The sequence below is a fragment of the Heloderma suspectum genome, chromosome 12 (assembly GCF_057233095.1).
Source record: "Heloderma suspectum isolate Gila_16-S chromosome 12, 16-S_ref, whole genome shotgun sequence".
NCBI classification, from domain to species: domain Eukaryota; kingdom Metazoa; phylum Chordata; class Lepidosauria; order Squamata; family Helodermatidae; genus Heloderma; species Heloderma suspectum.
The window spans coordinates 11,494,256-11,514,092 of record NC_139469.1 but is presented as its reverse complement, the minus strand read 5'-3'; the positions used below and the strand labels follow the sequence as shown (position 1 = coordinate 11,514,092).

The 19,837-nt window shown below is 47.3% G+C and overlaps 1 protein-coding gene and 1 long non-coding RNA gene across 3 annotated transcripts in view; one reads left to right on the top strand and one right to left on the bottom strand.

Moving 5' to 3' along the window:
* The first annotated feature begins 433 nt into the window (after positions 1 to 433).
* On the top strand, positions 434 to 13,482 carry LOC146336542 (uncharacterized). 2 transcript variants are annotated; one of them, XR_014785531.1, is made up of 2 exons: positions 434 to 4,988; positions 5,658 to 13,482. It is a non-coding gene; the product is annotated as an uncharacterized LOC146336542 (long non-coding RNA). The 2 variants fall into 2 exon arrangements; XR_014785530.1 differs by having other exon boundaries at positions 5,528 to 13,482.
* Positions 8,512 to 19,837, bottom strand: part of NATD1 (N-acetyltransferase domain containing 1) — a 31,621-nt gene continuing 20,295 nt past the window's right edge. Inside the window, exon 3 of the mRNA XM_084818402.1 lies at positions 8,512 to 15,840. Coding sequence (XP_084674528.1) covers positions 15,724 to 15,840 — 117 coding nt within the window. The 3' untranslated portion in view covers positions 8,512 to 15,723. The remainder of the gene's footprint in view (positions 15,841 to 19,837) is intronic.

Sequence of the window (19,837 nt, the reverse complement as noted above, 5' to 3'; positions counted from 1 at the left end):
GCGTCGCAAATGTCTCCGCCAAAAGTAGGAGCGGGGGGGGGGGAGGGCGCGCGCGGCGGGGGGGGTTAGAAAAGGGAGCAAGGGACGGGCGGAACGTCCCGAGGCCTGCCGGGAAACGTAGTCCAGTGGGAGGGAGAGGCGGGGCCGGGAGAGGCGACTCAGGGAAAAGGGGGGGGGCTGGGGAAAGCGCGCCGCGCCGCGCCGCGCCCGAACCACAAGCCCCAGCGTGCCTGGCGGCGTCGGCGCCGACGCACGGAACTGCCCGCCGCGCGCGGGTGCGCATGGGAGGCGTAGTCACGGTGGCGCTGGGGGAGGGCGAGAGGAGGGTGGCAAAGGGGCTGCGGTTCCCAGGGAGCAACGGGGCAAGGCCCACGCGGTGCCTCTGGTGGCCCACGTGGAGCTGGGCGGGAGCCGTTTACCAACACGTACGTACGTACGTACGTGGGTGGGTGCGTGGGTGGGAGGGCGAGGGCGGGACCCGGGTGAGCCCCCGCTCCGCCCTCTCCGGGCAAGCGGGCCAATCGCGGGCTGCGCCTTCGGGACTCCGCCCCTCCGGGCAAGGAGCGGGGCTCGCAGCGGCGCGTCCGACCCGCGCTGGCGCCGCGGTCGTCTTGGGCCGCGCCCTCCGCCGCGTGACGGCGTCCCCGGCGGTGCCGCTAGGGCCGCGCGGGGTGGACGGGAGCCGGCGTCGCAGGCCCGGCTGTCCGTGCAGCCCAGCGTTGGCTGGCGCGGCCCGCGCGTTTGGCGGAGGAGGAGAAGGAAAGGAATTGCGCCATCGAAAAGGAGGGCGCCCGCCTGCGTCATGTTTGCGCATCTCTCTCTCTCTCTGCTTAGTATTTGCGCATCTCTCTCTCTCTCTGCTTAGTATTTGCATAAAACTCTCTGCTTAGTATTTGCATAAAACTCTGCTTAGTATTTGCGCATCTCTCTCTGCTTAGTATTTGCGCATCTCTCTCTGCTTAGTATTTGCGCATCTCTCTCTGCTTAATATTTGCATAAAACTCTGCTTAGTATTTGCATAAAACTCTGCTTAGTATTTGCATAAAACTCTGCTTAGTATTTGCGCATCTCTCTCTCTGCTTAGTATTTGCGCATCTCTCTCTCTGCTTAATATTTGCATAAAACTCTCTGCTTAGTATTTGCATAAAACTCTCTGCTTAGTATTTGCGCATCTCTCTCTCTCTGCTTAATATTTGCATAAAACTCTCTGCTTAGTATTTGCATAAAACTCTCTGCTTAGTGTTTGCGCATATCTCTCTCTGCTTAGTATTTGCGCATATATATATCTGCTTAGTATTTGCGCATATATATTAGTAACAACAAAGCTAGCGGAGATGACAGTATTCCAGCTGAGCTATTTAAAATCCTAAAAGATGATGCTGTTAAAGTGCTGCACTCAATATGCCAACAAATTTGGAACACTCAACAGTGGCCGCAAGACTGGAAAAGGTCAGTTTACATTCCAATTCCAAAGAAGGGCAACGCCAAAGAGTGTTCAGATTACCGCACAATTGCGCTCATTTCACATGCCAGCAAGGTGATGCTCAAAATCCTACAAGCTAGGCTTCACCAGTATGCGAACCAAGAACTACCGGAAGTACAAGCGGGGTTTCGAAGAAGCAGAGGAACTAGAGATCAAATCGCCAACGTTCGGTGGATCATGGAGAAAGCAAGAGAATTCCAGAAAAACATCTATTTCTGCTTCATTGACTACGCTAAAGCCTTTGATTGTGTGGATCACAACAAACTGTGGCAAATTCTTAAAGTGATGGGAATACCAGACCACCTTACCTGTCTCCTGAGAAACCTGTATGAGGGTCAAGAAGCAACAGTAAGAACCAGACATGGAACAACCGAGTGGTTCAAAATTGGGAAAGGAGTACGACAAGGCTGCATATTGTCACCCTGCTTATTTAACTTATATGCAGAGTACATCATGAGAAACGCCGGGTTGGATGAATCACAGGTCGGAATTAAGATTGCCGGGAGAATTATCAACAATCTCCGATATGCAGATGATACCACCCTAATGGCAGAAAGCGAAGAGGATCTCAAGAGCCTCTTGTTGAGGGTGAAAGAGGAGAGTGCAAAAGCTGGTTTGAAACTCAACATTAAAAAAACTAAGATCATGGCATCTGGCCCCATCACTTCCTGGCGTATAGAAGGGGAAGAAATGGAAGCTGTGACAGGTTTTATTTTCTTGGGCTCCAAGATCACCGCAGACGGTGACTGCAGCCATGAAATTAAAAGACGCTTACTCCTTGGGAGGAAAGCTATGGCACACCTAGACAACATAGTAAGAAGCAGAGACATCACCTTGCCGACAAAGGTCCATATAATCCAAGCTATGGTTTTCCCAGTAGTAATGTATGGCTATATAAGAGCTGGACTATAACGAAGGCTGAGCGCCGAAGAATTGATGCTTTCGAACTGTGGTGCTGGAGAAGACTCTTACGAGTCCCCTGGACTGCAAGGAGGTCCAATCAGTCAATCCTAAAGGAAATCAACCCTGAGTGTTCATTGGAAGGACAGATCCTGAAGCTGAAGCTCAAATATTTTGGCCACCTAATGCGAAGGGAAAACTCTCTGGAAAAGACCCTGATGCTGGGAAAGACTGAAGGCAAAAGGAGAAGGGGACGGCAGAGGATGAGATGGCTGGATAGCATCACCGATGCAATGAATATGAACTTGAGCACACTCTGGGAGAGAGCGCAGGACAGGAAGGCCTGGCGTGCTATGGTCCATGGGGTCACGAAGAGTCGGGCATGACTGAACGACTGAACAACAACAACAAAATATATCTATCTATCTATCTATCTATCTGCGTAATGTTTGCACATCTATCTATCTCCGCTTAATGTTTGCATATGTATATATCTGCTTAATGTTTGTGTGTGTGTGTATGTGTGTGTGTGTGTGTGTGTGTGTGTATATATATATCTGCTTAATGTTTGTGTGTGTGTGTATGTATCTCTCTCTGCTTAATGTTTGCACATATATCTATTTATCTCCGCTTAATGTTTGCACACACACACACACATATATATATATATATATCCGCTTAATGTTTGCATATGTATATATCTGCTTAATGTTTGTGTGTGTGTGTATATATCTATCTATCTATCTGCTTAATGTTTGTGTGTGTGTGTGTATATATATATATCTGCTTAATGTTTGTGTGTGTGTATATATATATATATATGTGTGTGTGTGTGTGTGTGTATATATATCTGCTTAATGTTTGTGTGTGTGTATATATATCTGCTTAATGTTTGCATATGTATCTGCTTAATATTTGCATATATAAAACATACAGAGAGAGAGAGAGGAATGCTCTGCCACAAGTTGTAGTGATGGCCACCAACTTGGATGCCTTTAAAAGGGGGTTGGACAAATTCCTGGAGGTGAAGGCCATCAATGGCTACTAGTCTTGATGGCTATGTGCTACCTCCAGTACCTGAGGCAGTATGCCTGTGTACACCAGTTGCTGGGGAACATGGGCAGGAGGGTACTATTGCACTCTGGGTTTCCCTTGGGCAGCTGTGTGAACAAAATGCTGGACTTGATGGACCCTTGGTCTGATCTAGCAGGGCTCTTCTTATGTCCTTATACAGAAGAAAGATATATAGACAGCCTAACATCAGTAATTTAAAAATTACAGCTAAAACATTGCAGCTACTGATGAAGGCAGAAGCTGAAACGTTTAATAAAACGTAAGTTAAAAAAACTACTCTGCTGTTAGTCTACCCTTATATATTTTAATTGAAGCCTGACTGGATGCAGAGCTTCCTTGTTGCTTTGCTGTTGCGCCGCTTTACCTCTGCGAATATGCAGACTTGGAAAGAACAACTATGATTGAAACAGAAATACAATACATCGTGCTATAGTCGAGAAGACTGTGACCTGGTGGGCTGTGTATCTGCCACTCTGTCTGCCATCCAGGTATTGTGGATAGGCACTTTCAAGGCCTCTGCTCTGCTCTCCCTCCTTAGGGTTCTTTGACTTTAAACCAGGCTTGGACTGGGCAGCCCATCAAATAGAGGACTGTCCTCTGCCAACTCTTCAAAACAGAGGACTACTGTAAAGTAGGGCACCTGGCCACTCTAACAAAATCTCAAGGGGGGGTGTCTTTCACTTCACTTGCTACCTGAGCTTTATACCTGGCTACACCAGGGAGTGAACCTGGGAACATCTGCATGTAAAGCATGTGCTCTATACCACTGAGCTATGAGTTCCCCCCTTTGAATAATAAAAAAAACCTCCTTGTGTTTTGATAAATGGCCACTACCTTTTCAAATGCTTGTTTGTTTTACGTAAAATTACCTTTTATATATAGCACCAGATGTTGTTGGACTGCAAGTCCCATCAGCCCTAGCCAGCATAGCTAATGGTGAGGGATGATGGGAGTTGCAGTCCGATAACATCTGGAGAGAGACATACGTTCCCCATCCTTGCTCTCTCTCGAATTTCACCTCTGTTGCTGAAGGGCTGGGGGATTGTAAGAATTTGTATAATGGGGCCTGTCCATAAAATGTAAATTTTATACCACTTAAAAATCATTTTAACCACTCATCTCAATGTGTTATTCCAGCACAGACCATTCCACCACACACTCCCAAAATGTATCACATAAAATAATTATACCCAGAGTGTACCTTTCCATCTCCTGCCATGTGTTGCTACGTTTATTACATTTAGGCTTCAGCCCTAAACACACTTACTCAGGAGTAAGCCTCATTGAGGTTAATGGAACTTACTTCTGAGTAAACACAGATAAGATTGTGCTGTTAAGGAAGTGTTTTTTTTAATCGAGGAACATAGGAAATTCTCACAATATTTTTGTCCTTTCCCAGTCCTAAGCCCATAACTTTGCAAAGACAAGGTACTTACTTACCTTGCTGCTCTCCAGAAAAATTCTTGGCCAGAGCGGGTCACTCTGTCCTGTCTGCGGCAAAGATATTTGGCCTGATCCTGTGCGGAGTTAGGTGAGTCTGTCTCCTTGCAAATGCTTCATAATGTCTTCACACGCTAGAATCTGATCACCTTTTGGATTCATCAGCGTCATCTTCATGCGTTGACTTTCCCAGAACTTGTAGGACAGGAGTAGGGAAATAGTAGCCCTCCAGATGTTGTTGGACTACAAGTTCCATCCATGACCATGCTGACAGCCTGATGGGGGTTGGAGTCCAACAACATCTGATGAGCCACAGCTGTAAATCCGAATGCGTGTAAATCTGAGCCATACACATTTTTGCATCCGAAATCAAAATGACGATTCCATGTTTTGAAGTGGAGGTTGGGGTGTGTGCTCTTGTTTTTAAGAGAACAGAGGCAGGGAAATGGCATCCTAGCCTTGAAATCCTCTGTCCAAATTGCTTCATACAATTCCACATAAAGCCGACCCTGACCCCTGTAGGTCTGTAAGGCTTTTTATCACCAGGATGCAGAAACCATAGTCAGTTTTCTTCTAGGGTTAGGAAGAGCGGCTCCTGTGATTTTTAATCTTTGGTCCCTGTACATGCAGATGGTGGTTTGTTCGTTTTTTATGGTCGGCAGCAATCGTTCCCACCCTCCATCACATCAGAGGCAACACCATCAGAATTGTGTCAGGCTTCACCTCCCTTCAGTTACCCTCTAACTGTCTCACTCAACAGCCATGGAACTCTCTAGAATGAGAATTCCATCTCTTAAAGACTCACAACGTTGGCCTGGATCAGCCGCTCCAAAGCAGGAATGTTGAACCTGAGATCTGTGGTCCGAATCTGCGCCTCGTGAGTTTCCCCAGATGGCTGTGCCTCCTTCCTATTTGGTTTGTGGTTTCCTGGCTTTTGCACATTTTTTTTCTCATTCTATAAGGGCACAATCCTATCTGGATAGGTGGCCGCCTCCAAACTCAGAGGCAACCGCCTATCCAATGCAAGGTGGGGGAAGCGCGGAGGGGACCCAAAATCGGCTGTCTAGCCACAGGATGCTGATGCTAGGGAAAGTGGAAGGCAAAAGGAAGAGGGGCCGACGAAGGGCAAGATGGATGGATGATATTCTGGAGGTGACGGACTCGACCTTGGGGGAGCTGGGGGTGGCGACGGCTGACAGGACGCTCTGGCGTGGGCTGGTCCATGAAGTCACGAAGAGTCGGAAGCGACTGACCGAATAAACACCAAAAGCCACAGGACCTCGGAGTGGGGGTGGGGAGGCTGGACGATGCATAGGAAGTGTCTCACTGGCACTTCTGCACTCCCAAGCCCCCGGGAACGCCCCCTTTTGCCCCACTTCGCGCTGCTCTTACAAGCATGGAGCCTGGGGACAAATCCGCACCACCTACGAGTTGGCGGGGGCGGGAAGGCAGCTCTTCGGGAACCGACCTCGGAGCACCGACACTGAGGTCAGTTCCCAGAAACTAACCAATCCTATGGCCATTTCCCGCTGTCTAGCAGCCATAGGATTGCGCCCAAAGGCTTAGCTTCTGGCAGACAGAGCTTTAAGCTACAATATTTATTTTATTTAAAATATTTCCTGTCCCCCTTTCAGGGCAGAAACCTTCCCAAGGCAGCTTACAGCAATAAAATACATAAAAACATATAAAATATTAAAAGTGATAAAAACAACCAAAACAACAACAGCCAACAATAAAACCAGCCACAATGATAACAGCAGTTAACAACAACAATAGCAGTATGCTGGTATTTTATGTACTTATGGGTCCCACACCTTTTGCCTTTGGCTCTGCTCACCACTGGAATGCAACCCCTGAGAGCTTCTCCAAAATGTAATTCAGCTCTCGGGCTGAAAGAGGCTCAACTTCCCTGCTCTAAGGCTGTCAGGAATGAATCAGCATGTGGAGATGTCTGGCAGCTCAGAGTGAGAATCAGAATGGGAACAGCCAGAACAGAGGGAGGCACCCTCCCCAATGAGCCCAGATATGGCGAGACTTTCTTCCCAGGACCTTGGCACACAGATGGCCCAGGCTGAATGGCTCCCCCATTCCTCCACCATGAGAATGCAAGTTTCAGAGCGGGTGGGGAAGGGTGTGACTTGAGGGATGCAAGAGTCCATCACAAAGCGAAGCGGGAAAAGTTAGAGGCAGAGCTAAGATGCTCAGCCAGGTTGGCCGCTCGTGACAGCCAATGTAGGAGGGTGCCATCCTAAGGGAGGGGCATCCCTGTGAAGCTAGGCTGGCCATGAAGTTCTTGTCCAGATTGCTGGCAACTTTGCTGACTTCCACTTCATCTCCTCTATTGATATTCGCAGATGTGTGGATTAGCTGGTTCATTGCAGTCTGAGAGTTTCCTAGAATCTGCATTTGTAATGAAGCTTGTTGTTGTTGTTCAGTCGTTAAGTTGTGTCCGACTCTTCGTGACCCCATGGACCATAGCATGCCAGGCCTTCCTGTCCTCCGCTCTCTCCTGGAGCGCTAGCCTTAACCAATAATGTAGTGTTAGCCTGGAGCTTTATTTCCTGTGGTGTGTTGATTATGAAGGAACGTGACAAAGGCCTCCTATATGCAATGACAGCCCTCAGAAGCAGTTCCACTGAGGACGTTATGTCTGATGTGGAGCAACCATGTGGACGGATTATGCTTCGTGGTTCACATCAATGCAGGAGACTTCTCCCACCCTCATTTTTCTAAAAACCCTCCAGACTGGAGTGGCACACTGCCCGGAAGTAGCTCTGCTAATGTGGTCATGCTGGCCTAGACATTACTTCCTCCACCCCACTGCATCCATAGCGACACCACACATGGAGAGTTTTAGAGCTCCTGAACAAGGCCTCCATGCCACTGCATTTGCATTAACAGAAGCTTTAGATACTAGATGAGATCACGTGTGTTACGGCTGCCATGTCGACCTATCGCTGCTATGCAGAACCGTTTTGGGCAGTTGTCCGCAGATGGCTGTAACATGAGAATCAGGTCAAAGGCGAAGCCGTGGTGCAGAGTCCTGAAGATGTTTCTGGGAACAACTTGAGCCACTACAGCAGGAAGAGATTGTCTCCTTTAAACAGAAGTTCAGGCGGCTATATGCCTGATTGATGTGGATTTTCAGACCACTACTGTACTAGCGGCCAAGTGTTGTTCCAACAAGTGGTAAAAAGATCTTACAGCCCTTCCCGGGAAACTGCTGCTATATTTGTCCTTTACTTGCCCATATGGCTTTAGATGGCTCTTAAGTGCAGACTAAACACTTTCCAGTTAATGGAGGTTCAAGGATGCTACAGCGGCCAACTTAGGGCAAATCGACATTGATTAGGTGGATGCCGGAAGATAGAGGATTTGGCTTTTTTCTGGAATGCCCATTGTATTCAGATGTGAGGATGCAGTACCTCGATCCCCTTACTGCTGGTATTAGAGATGACTCCCCTTTAAATAAAAGTGTATTCTTACTGGCTGGGCAGATTACTCTGTGTCATATTGGTTAACCCAGTTTTAGGGAAGAGGAAGTCTCTTAATGCGACAGATAATGCAGGTCACTGAACTATTTTACTTAATGTAATGATTTTAGTACACAAATCAGTTGTTGAGGGTTTGTTAAATTATTTTTAACACTCAGTTATTATGTTTAGTTTGATTCTTTCGTAAGTTGACATTTTGTATTTTCTTGTTCTTTTGTTCTTAGTCTGATGCAGTGCTTTTTTGCTGGTGGAACTCACTGAAACAAAGTTCTGGCACCCTTTCTTATATTATACACACACACACATACGTGTGTGTATTCTCTATTGAAAGAGAGTTTGTCCACTATTTTAATGCTCTTCATTACCATTTAATCACATTCTACTCCTGAGGAAGCACAATCCAAGAGTTCTGTTACTTTCGTCCCCAGAAAAAAAGCCCTGGCCTAATGAGGCAAAGGCCTGGTTGGCTGGCAAGCAATACACCCAAACTGAACTAGAAGTTCATACTTTTGTTTCCTCACATTGGGCTGATTCACACATACTGCAGCACATGCTGACTGGTAGCAGAATGCAATGAACTGACTGCTGAGGAAGTGTCTCGTTGCGGTGACATCAGGCGATACAAAGTGTTTTCTTATTTTTATATCTGCGAATGAGCTATGAGATGCAAGTCACTACTTGCTATCACAGTCATCAAATGAAGAAAATGCCATGGCGCGACCTGTCTGTGGTCCCTTCTTCTGCCTCTGGACCTCTTTGGTCCTTCCCTGTTTTCTGGAATTTACAAGTGAGACCTTCAGCAAAAGGTTGGAGTGCTCCAATTCAAGTTTCCAATCAGCCAACCAAGCCATCTTCTAGGATACCCCATTCCCAATCCTTCCCTATTTACTTTCCCCTTGTCAGCATTCTATGGGCGCTGAGCATGTGCAATCCTCACTGGGCTATTTGGGGGGGGTGTTCCCCCCTTAATTGTTTTTCTACAGTTTTTGTTTGTTTACTTCTGCAAACCATAGGGTTCCCCCATACAGCTGATGCCTACTTTTCATGTGTGTGGCAGGGGAGAGGGTGTGTTTTGGCTATATAAGGATCCACACTGAGTTATTAATGTAAGAATTTCACCGCTTGCAAAGGCGCATCTGATATGCTGACTGACAACTGGATGCATTGACCGCAGCCTACCTTCACTGCCAGTTCCAAGCTTCCAGGGCTCTCTTGCCAAGCAGGGCACGCAGGTGGGATAGAACTACAGGAAATTCTCAAGTGCTAGGTGGAGTTTCTTTCTTGGCACACAAAGGCTCACCTTCCCTTGAAATTGCACATTCTCAGGAATGTGGAATGACTACATATTATTAATATTTATACCTGCACGTTTTAAACTACACGCTCTTGCGGGCCATTTCATACAAATGAAGTACATGGAGTATTTGCTCCAAAAGCCTGAGCCAATCCTGCATCTCTGAACAACTGCATCTACGTAAGGTTGTCGTGTGGGTGATAGTCTCAAACCAAGGCTCCTTGCAGTCAGGCTGCAATCAGGGCCAGCCCTACCATTAGGCGAAGTGAAGCAGTCATCTCAGGCAGCAGATGCAGGGAGGTGGCAGCAAAGGGTTGGAGGACAGACCTGTGTGCAATGTGGCTTGTTCTACACCCCCTAAGTTATCTTGCTGCCTTCAGGTGCAGTGGAGGATACTGTCCTATCCTCATTGTCGAAGCCAACTTCATCAGCCAGGCTCATTGGCTCTCGTACATAGCATGGGAGTGGGCGCCATCTTGTTCTTCGGCTCTGGCAGCAAAATGGCTTGGGCCAGCCCTCTTCCAGCAACACTCTGGTTCCACCGCAAGCCTGGCAGACAAGAGCTCTGCAGTCCTAGGGCACTAGCTGGGCTGCAGTCAGCTGTCTGAACACTGTCAGCTGACCGTAACAGCCAATCCCTGTGCACCAGTCCTTATAAAGCCCTCGCTTCTCAGTCCTAGCAATGTGTGGCTGGCGCAAGGCCAGGGTCTGGTCCTGGTGGCGCTACTGGACCACAGGGCACAGGTCTGGGAAGCCCCCCCCCACACACACACACACACAATTCACTGACAGATAGCTCCTCTTTTCAACAGGCAAAAGGAAGTGTTGCAGTGGCCAGCCAGTCAAAGCTGCAGCCCTTTGGTGCACCATTTTCCCACTTAACTCTTGAGTAGCAGTGAGCTGAACCAATCACATTCTGCATTGGGGATGAGGGAGGGAACAGCCAATTAGGGCACAGGAGTGGCAGAAAGACCGCCACTTCACCACTCCTGTGCCTTACTGGCCAAGCCCCACCCCCAAAGGCAGCGTCTGATTGGTTCAGTTCATTGCTTCTCAAACATCACTGCAGGGTCGGGGGGGCCACCTCCTTTCAAATGGTGCACCAAGGGGCTGCAGCACTGACTGCCACAGCGCTTTCTTTTGCCAGTGAGTCGAGAAGAGGATGAGAAGCTGCAGCTGCGCCCACCACCACCCAGTAAAAAAGAAGGGAATCCTGGCAGCACCCCAGCTCCACAAACCTAGTTTTGATTATACAGCCACCTCCAGCCTCACCAACCCTTGTTCATTACTCTGGAGCTTGGCCCCCTGCTTATTTTGGCCCCTGTATTTTCTAACGGCTAGCTCCCTCAAGCCCTGGGAGCCTTACAATTTGTAAGAATTTGTATAATGAATACGACAGAGGTGATTGTTCCTTTCAAACTTATTTTAGGTGTCGCTTTGAGGTGTACCCACAAACTTCTCACATTCAGCCATAGATGTGCCAATGCCTATGTTAACATGAGACTTGGCTCTAGCCACCAGACCACAGCCATCCTTAGTCACAGCCTAGAACTATACACTTAAAACAATCGCTGTGGTGGCTTCCAGGAAAAAGGTGCTTGAAACTATCAGTGTTTGTGAGAAGGTCCTGCAAACCCAACAATGTGATTCATTAATTTTTTGCTAATTTCCATCAACGTGGGAGCATTGCGTGATTAATTTCAGCCGTGATTTGCTGAAATTAAACTTTCCTGAGCATACAGGAATATTATGTCTCCATCATGATGGAGACATAAGAAGCTAAAGAAGCTTGTATTCTCTCATCCAGGGGTAAAGAACCTCTTTCAGCCCAACTTAGAGCAATAAAATACATAAAAACAGTTAAAATTTAAAAGGCGATAAAAACATTAAGACACTAAAGCCAACAATAAAACCAGCGACAACGACAGTAACAGCAACAGCAGCAGTCATATCAAGAGAAGGCCACAGTAAAGTAATACATTTTCAAGGCCTTAAAAGCCTGCAATGACAGAGCATGGCAGACCTCCAATGGCAGCTTGTTCCAGAGGTGTGGGGCCACTGCAGAGAAGGCCATCTCACTCTGTGGTCACCCACCTGACTGCTCTCACTGGTGGGTAAATGAGAAGGTCCTCTCTTGCTGATCTTAAAGTGCGGGCAGGCTGATATGGGTGAAGGCGATCCTTCAAGTAACTTGGTCCCTAACCATTTAAGGCTTTAAAGGTCAAAACCAGCACTTTGAATTGGGCTCAGAAACACACCAGTAACCATTGCAGTTGGTGAAGTACAGGCATTATGTGATCAGATCGCCTAACCCCCACCAATACTTGGGTGGCCGCATTCTGCACGAGCTGGAGTTTCTGAACAGTCTTCAGAGGCAGCCCCATGTATAGCACATTACAATAGTCCAGCCTGGATGTCACTAGTGCGTGGATAACTGAGGCAAGATCCGTCCTCTCTAGCGCAGGCCGCAGCTGGCATACCAGCTTAAGCTGGTAAAAAACGCTCCTGGGTACTGCAGCCACCTGGGCTTTCCCAGTTAGCTCAGAGTCCAGGAAGACTCCCAGACTACGCACTTGGCCTTTTAGGGGGAATGCAACCCCATCTAAGACCAGTTGTAAACCTCCATCCAAAGTAGTTGGTTTCCCAACCCACAGTACCTCTGTCTTGTCTGGATTAAGTTGCAGCTTGTTCAGATTCCCAGACAGTACTCTGACCTCGGAGCTGGGAATTGGAGTTCCAATCCCCCTCCCAGCTGGCACAGAAAGAACCGTGTCAGCTGCTCTCCAAGGTCAGGAACTCGACCTCAGAGAAGAGGGCGTTTAGGTGGGTGGGGAGGAGACTGGAGAGGCCAGGATACAAACTATCCCAAAGCTTCTACAGACTCCTTCCCTCCCCGTCCAAGACGCCCCAGCTAGACAGGCAAAAAAGCCCATATAGCGAAAATGCAAGGTAGGAGGACAAGGAGGTGCAGATTGCTTCTGCGCTCCTCCCGCCCTGCATAGGGTAACCACAAGCCTCCAAGTTTGGAGGCTTATGATCATCACAATAGGATTGCGCCCATGTTGATTTTATAAAAGTTTAACTGCAGTGGCTTCCCCAAATGAATCCTAGGAATTGTGGTTAGGTTAGAGCGCCAAGTATTGTTCGATATCCCTACCCCCTGCTCTCCAAACTACAATTCCCTGGCTTCTATAGGGAGAAGTCATTACTGTTAAACCAGTTTCAGTCTATGGGGTGGATATGCCTTTAGAGTTCTGAAATCCATTCACAGCAATGTCACTCTTATTTTTAAAAAAAATGCAAATAATTTAATCAATGTGCCTGTTGGCTTAACTGCATGTTCTTTTCCATCAAATACCAGACAAGTCAATGCCAACTGGTTTAGCCACACATTTTATTATATTCCATGCAACAGGGTCAGGTTTCATTAATAATATGACAAACAAGGAAGGATAATGTTAGACACAAACAACAGAAAGGTCATTTTTAAGAAATCCTGAGTAGGAAAGGCACATTATTTATTACTTTAATTAGAATAAGAAGGGGTAGGGTGGGGGATAAAATAAACCCACACTGAGTGGGAAAACAATGCTGGAGAAAAAGCCAAGAATAGGTCTTCCTATTGATGGTTTTGGAAGTTGTACAGTTATCTGTGTTTGCCCATTTAGCTTTAGAGCTCAAATGGAGCTTGTGCCTTCAATACGTCAGTAAGAGATGCTTCCCAGTGATCGGTTCTCCCAGCAGCAAGTAACAGTTTGGGCCACAGCACGCTGCGAGAGAGACACCCACCACAGAGATGGACTGCTTAGAAAAACAATTTCCATTCCACCACAGTTGACTTCAAGGAGCCCTTGGTGACAAGGGATGAGTTACTGCACACACCAGCCTTAATAAGTAGGCATGACTGTTCAACATAAAATCAACAAAGACAAAATAAAAAAAAGGGGACGGGTGCAGCAGTAAATCCGGTGTTGTAATAAAATACTACCAAAAACGTCTCAGTTGGATCAGAGACAAAAATAATAATTGTAGCACCTTATAGCGAAGCCATAGCGCTATCAAAATACTGAGCTCGTGTTAAGGCAGGGTTGGCCAAGCCTCGATCTCACCAAGGTTCCTCTTGAAATCAAAATGAAGGATACCTCCCCACCCCAGTGCATTCAACACCCCTTGCATTAAAAAGCGGTTTCCTTTGAGCAGGAGGTGCATCGCCATATTTCTGGCTGTGTAAGAGAGGGAGGGAAAGTTGTCAAGAGGGTGGAATAAAAAGGATGCCCCTCAAAAATACCAGAACAGGCTGTGTGCTGTTTTAAAGATATTACCGATAAGCACCCGAGCGACCTTGGTTCCTGTTGAAAGAAATACAAAGAGGCAGCCCAAGGCCATGTAGTCACTTTGACCTAGCTTACTCCCACTTATTTCTGTTGAAACTCCCAATTATGTATCTGAGGAAGTGAGCTGGGATGGTGGGGGGGCGGGGGGAGAGAGAGAGAGAAGAGACAGGGTTGACACTGCTGGAACACATCCCCATGGCAACTCGGGTCTAGCCTGGTTTGCTAAAAAAATTGCAACGGCTCTGAAGCGCACGTCTCCACACCCATGCTAAACAGGCTTGGGGCAGGGGGGGCAGCATTATGGAAAAGAGGGGTTGACAACAAATAATTTGGAAAATGGTATAAGCCTCTGGTACAGAGTAATACCAGGTAACAACATGGCACCTCAACAGCCCCCACCCAGGGATGAGGTTCGGGTTAAAAATATCAAGTGGGAATATTTTCCCCTCCCTGCTCAGTTTGAGTAGGGCAAAGAACCAGCCAATTCCTCATTTTTCCTTTCGTTTGACAGTGTTCGCATGCTTATGTCAAAGATAGCAAAGCAAATCCTGTTTAGCCTTTCTTTCTCTGCCAGCAAGTCAATTGCCACTACTTCTCTCGCCTTGGCTCATCTCCACTTGGGACCTTAGAAGCGGCTCTTGATCACGACAGACTTTCCTATTGTTAGAATGCCCAAGATTCGTTTACCTCATACAGCTCCCACCACCTCACCATTTCCTTCCTTCCTTCCCCTATCCCTCACCCGCAGATTTTGTTATTGCTTCTCCCACAGGGCAGGAAATGTCCTCCACTTAAGAAGGAGGGCTTGGGGGTCCCAAATCAACCTCCAAACCAAAGAAGAACACACCCGACCCTTTCTTTCTCAAATGTGCAGTAGAGTTTTTAAGCCTTCCAATTCCAAACCAATCAGATGTTTTCACTGCCCCCTTTCAGGGCTGTGCGGCAGCTGCTGTGACTTAGGTCATGCCCTTCTTTGAGGGATGAAAGACAACCGCCCCAAATGCCTCCCACGGTCCATATCCCGCTCGTGTCTGTAGAGGCACATCTGGGTGAACACCGTCTTCTTGCCTCGGAAACATGATGTTTATTGCGTTTAGCACCTGGAACTTGGTTCCCCTCCAAGTCCAGCCCATGCGATGACCTTGGTTTATTCCGTATTGTTAGTTTGCTTTCCCACATGGTGAAGTCAGTGCAGTTAAGGAGCCGACCAGATGTCAAAAGACCATCCCTACTACTTCAGGATTGTAGTTCTCCGGCTCTTCCAACTCTGCTCCAAGTTTAACTGAACCGGTGTGCCTAGTCTCACATAGTTTCGCCCAATGCTTAGTCCTTTGGGAGGAAGAACAAAAACAGGAGAGGACTCTGCCATATAGGACTTGGTTGAAGGAGAATTCTTCCCTGCTGCCCCCCCCCCACTGTCACAAGCTAATAAAGCCAGCAGAAGACCTAGTTTTACACCTGATGGTTTCCTCAGAAGAGAAGGCAATGTAAACAACAAATTCCAAGTCAGCCACCTATTGCAAAAGCCAAGTGGAAGAATTGTTGAAGAGCCACACATCTGTCTTTACAAAAATAAGAACTCTGAGTGTGTGGTGTGGCAGGGTCGGGGGTGCCGAGACAGCACAGAAGCAAAGGCTGTGTTGTGCGGTCAAGGACAGGGCTCAACTTGTGTCCAAGGAGTCTGGGTTTTGCAGCCTTCCTGCATTAAGACTGTAAACGTTCCAGATACTGAGGCAGTGGGTTCTCCTTGACATATTTCTGAATGTACCAACACGTGAGGTGGGCTTTCAAGTCCTCTTCAACCACAAAATCCAGGGCTGCCTGAAAAAACACACAAGAGAAAGAATGTTCATTAACATCCTGCAGAGCTTATTCATTTATTGATTACATTTCCATACCACCCAACAGCCGAAGCACTCTTAAATGCCACCAAGAACTGTACGTAATAGGTATGCTTGCTGTTTGGATGTCCAACAACAAATTACTGTTCAGATGTGCCAGTGGGTGCTTAAGCAACCAACCACTTTTGGGGAGGAAGGGGAGGGTACAACTGTATCGAACAAATACGACTTGCATAGGTTGCTGGTATGCGCTGAATATGCGCTCACCACAGATGCCAACCTATCACCTCTATCGATTTTCAGTAGCACCTTGTTCGCTGTATAGTGCCAATCCTTATCACTTCCTCTAATAGCTAACTCAGGTGGTGAGTGCTGACAGGTGTGCAGTAGTAGAAGACTTGGGTATGGAAATTAAGAAAAGAAGCCGGGAGAGGGGGAGAGAGAGAGAGAGAGAAAAGAGCAGCTCAGCTCAGAAAACTGAGCAAGGACGCACAAAGCCTGAAATACAGATTCTGAATGTAGCATCTCCAAAGATTATCGGAGTGCCACCACTTTAGCAAAACCACTGCCCTTTTAAGATGGGGAAGAAATCCCTCCTGGCACAGACTGTCCCCCTTTATCATGGCCTCATGCAGACAAAGGAAGCTGTAAATTGTCCTCAGCTCCCCTCTATCTGATGCAGAGAGGGGAGGGAGAGACAGCACACAGGATTGCTGGTGGAGAGAAAGAAAAGCTGCACATAACTGAAACAGCAGCATGCCCCCCCTTCCCCCCATCGGTCAGGGGTGGGACACAAGTAAATGCCGACTGGGAGCTCCACAGAGCAAAATTGCGAACTGATGCTGCTGCTAAGCTATACACTGCAGGCTGGTGAGGTCTCTTACCTTTCCCCCTTTCCAGTACACAAACAGAATAAGCTACTGTCTGTTTCTCTATGCCTGTTAACTAATTTCGTGAACAAACACTGGAGGAAAAGAGAGCGCTGCATTGCGTGAGAGAGGTTCAGGTGCAACAGGCCTGAGAGGATGCTCAAATATGTGACTTTGAAATCAGGAAAGTGCAGCTAAAGAATTCTGAGAAGTCTAGGATTTCATGGCGTAAATGCTTCACAACACAGAGGCGGCCACAATGGCTAGAGTGAAGGACTCCAGGAGTCAGGCCTAGTCTTAAATCTCAGTCCTGCCTGGTTCCGGAGCAGGGTAGGCATGGTTGGGCACCCACCAACTGCCCACACCCCAGCACAGGCCCACTGACAAGAGCCCCTTGGACTTGCTCCTCCTCTTCACCATTTCAACCTGCTTCTTCACCTGCCTCTCATTCTGGCTCAGGGCTTTTCTGCATGAGGTTTTTAACACACACCTTTATCAAAGCTTCTGCTTCTGGATTCTTTGCGGGATTAAGATTGGCTCCTTTACATGTGTTTTTTTCTGGGGGGTTAAAAAATATCTTCTGTTCTATAAGTTCCATTACACAACCACTAGGTGGCACTGTGGTTGAGTGGAATTCCGCAATTACACTAGGTGTCTATAACACCATTCAGAAAAAATACTAGACCATCCTCACTGGGGGGGGGGGGGAACGCAACAGTGGTTGCAAAACACGGGAGAGGCCCTGGAGGATAACAATGCTGTGTAAAGGATCCACAAACTACAGCGAGTGAGGAAGCACGAGCGCACAATAAAAGCCTCATGTAGAAAGGCTCCCAGACAATGGTGATGGTGAGAAGGCGGAGCAATAGATGCCACTGCCTATTTGCTCACTGGCTCTGTGCGTGCCAACCAAGCAAGCGGTAGCACTGATGAGAAAGAGGGGGAGGAGGAGCAATAGCAGCTGGTGACAATGGTGGTATATACTCACTGAGGGAGGGGGTCCATTGAGGGCATCTTGCCCAAGGCCCCTCAAAAACGTGGAGCTGGTAGTGAGATCGAGATATGCTGTTTAGTATCTGGGTGATTTGCATTAGATCAGGAACAACTGGAGGAAAACCAGGGGTGGATTTTTGTGTGAAAGGACTTGTGAGCTTGGCTCCAGAACTGATCACAAATTCTTGGGCTCAATTTTTAGCTGTGTCCACCCAAGCCACGATTTTGCATCTGGCTCCTGTCGGGGGGCCTCAGGATTCTAGTAAAAAACCAAAGTAGATCCCATAAGCCTAAGCTCTAACTACCCCTGTTCTAGAGACTCTGGGAAGAGGGCTGCAAGCTAAAGAATAACGTCAGCAGCAGCTCACACAGGTTAAAGGCATCCCCCAAAGGTAAAAATAGGGACAAAATAGGAAGAGCAATTTACCAGGATGCGAAAAAGAGGGACAGTCCTTGGTGTCAGGGAGCGTTTGAGCTTATAAAAGAACATAACAAGGCACAACAATAACTTTAGCATTCCTTAATTCCAGTTTTGGCTTATGAGCCTTCCCAGCAAGGCCAGTAATTAGTTACAGTCACAACTTTTGATACACCAGTAGGTGATATTTCCTCTCCCACAACCACCTTGGTCCAGTTCTGCTGCTTGGGAACAGCAGGAGGCAAAGATGGAGAGCCTGATACTGTAGGGAAGTCAAGAACGCCAGGAACAGCATTTGTAGATTTTCTTGATCAAATTTCTCCCATAAGAATTCCCTTCCGGGAGCAAAATCTCCACCCAAGACTTAGATTAAGGGTTATTGGAGCTGTGCTAACATACTGCAGCACAATCCTATGCATGTTTCCTCAGAAGCATGCCTCACTGGGTCTAACTGGGCTTACTCCCTAGCAAGTGTGTTCAGGTTTATAGCCTGGAATTATAAAGTATATTATTGTTTGCTTGATCTATTTATTCCTATTTATTTCTATACCGCCCAATAGCCAAAGCTCTCTGGGCGGTTCACAACAATTCACAAGATAAAATACACCATAAAAAATTAAATATACAAAATTTAAAAACAATTTAAACAGCTAAAACAATTTCAATAAAATGTTAGACCTGTTCAAACAGCTGGCATAAATGCCCCATCATATGCCATTAAATACCTGGGAGTAGAGGGCAGTCTTAACCTGGCGCTGAAAAGATGACAGTGTGGGCACCAGGCAGGCCTCAGTGGGGAGATCATTCCACAATCGGGGAGCCACTACTGGAAAGGCTCTCTCCCATGTTGCCACCTTCCGAGCCTTCCTTGGAGGTGGCACTCGGAGGAAGGCCTCAGATGTTGATAGCAGCATCTGGGTTTAGGTCGGGAGAGGGGCTCCATCAGGTATTGCTGTCGCAAGCTGTGTAAGGCTTTATAGGTTAAAAACCAGCACCTTGATTTGGGCTTGGAAATATACAGGCAGCCAATGCAAGCGGGCCAGAATTGGTGTTATATGCTCAGACCTTCTGGTCCCAGTTATTAATCTGGCAGCTGGATTTTGCACAAACTGCGGCTTCTGAACAGTCTTCAACTGCAGTCCCACATAGAGCACGTTGCAGGTACAAAAAGAAATACTGACCAGTGCAACACTCTCAAATATTAAGCTGACCTGCTCACACCTCTAGCAGAAGCATCTTTCAATGTGAAGGGAACAGCACCCGGGCACATGTGTAGTGGGGAAATCCAGCCCCCCCCCCGCCCTCGATAACCACCTGGAGAGCAGCAGGTGATGCACACAGCATCACCTGTGTGCATCACACAGCAGCAGCACACAGGCCTGGCATCACATCTGGGCTGGCATGACAGCATCCTGTCTTCTTATTTTAAAAAAATTCATAGCCAAGGAAGGGCCAGGTGTACAGATACATGGCTACAGAGGCTCACTTTTCACTTTAAAATGTATCTTTTCCGCAACAAAATGGTGCTTATTTCTAGGTAAATGTGTTTAGCATCAGGGCAGCAGAAGCCTGTAGTCATGATGGCACTTTGATGTGAAACTTCAGAGGCTCAGAGTGTATCTATTTAATCAGGGTTGGCAAACAGGTTTCATAGAATGGAATAGTAGGGTTGGAAGGGGCCTACAAGGCCATCGAGT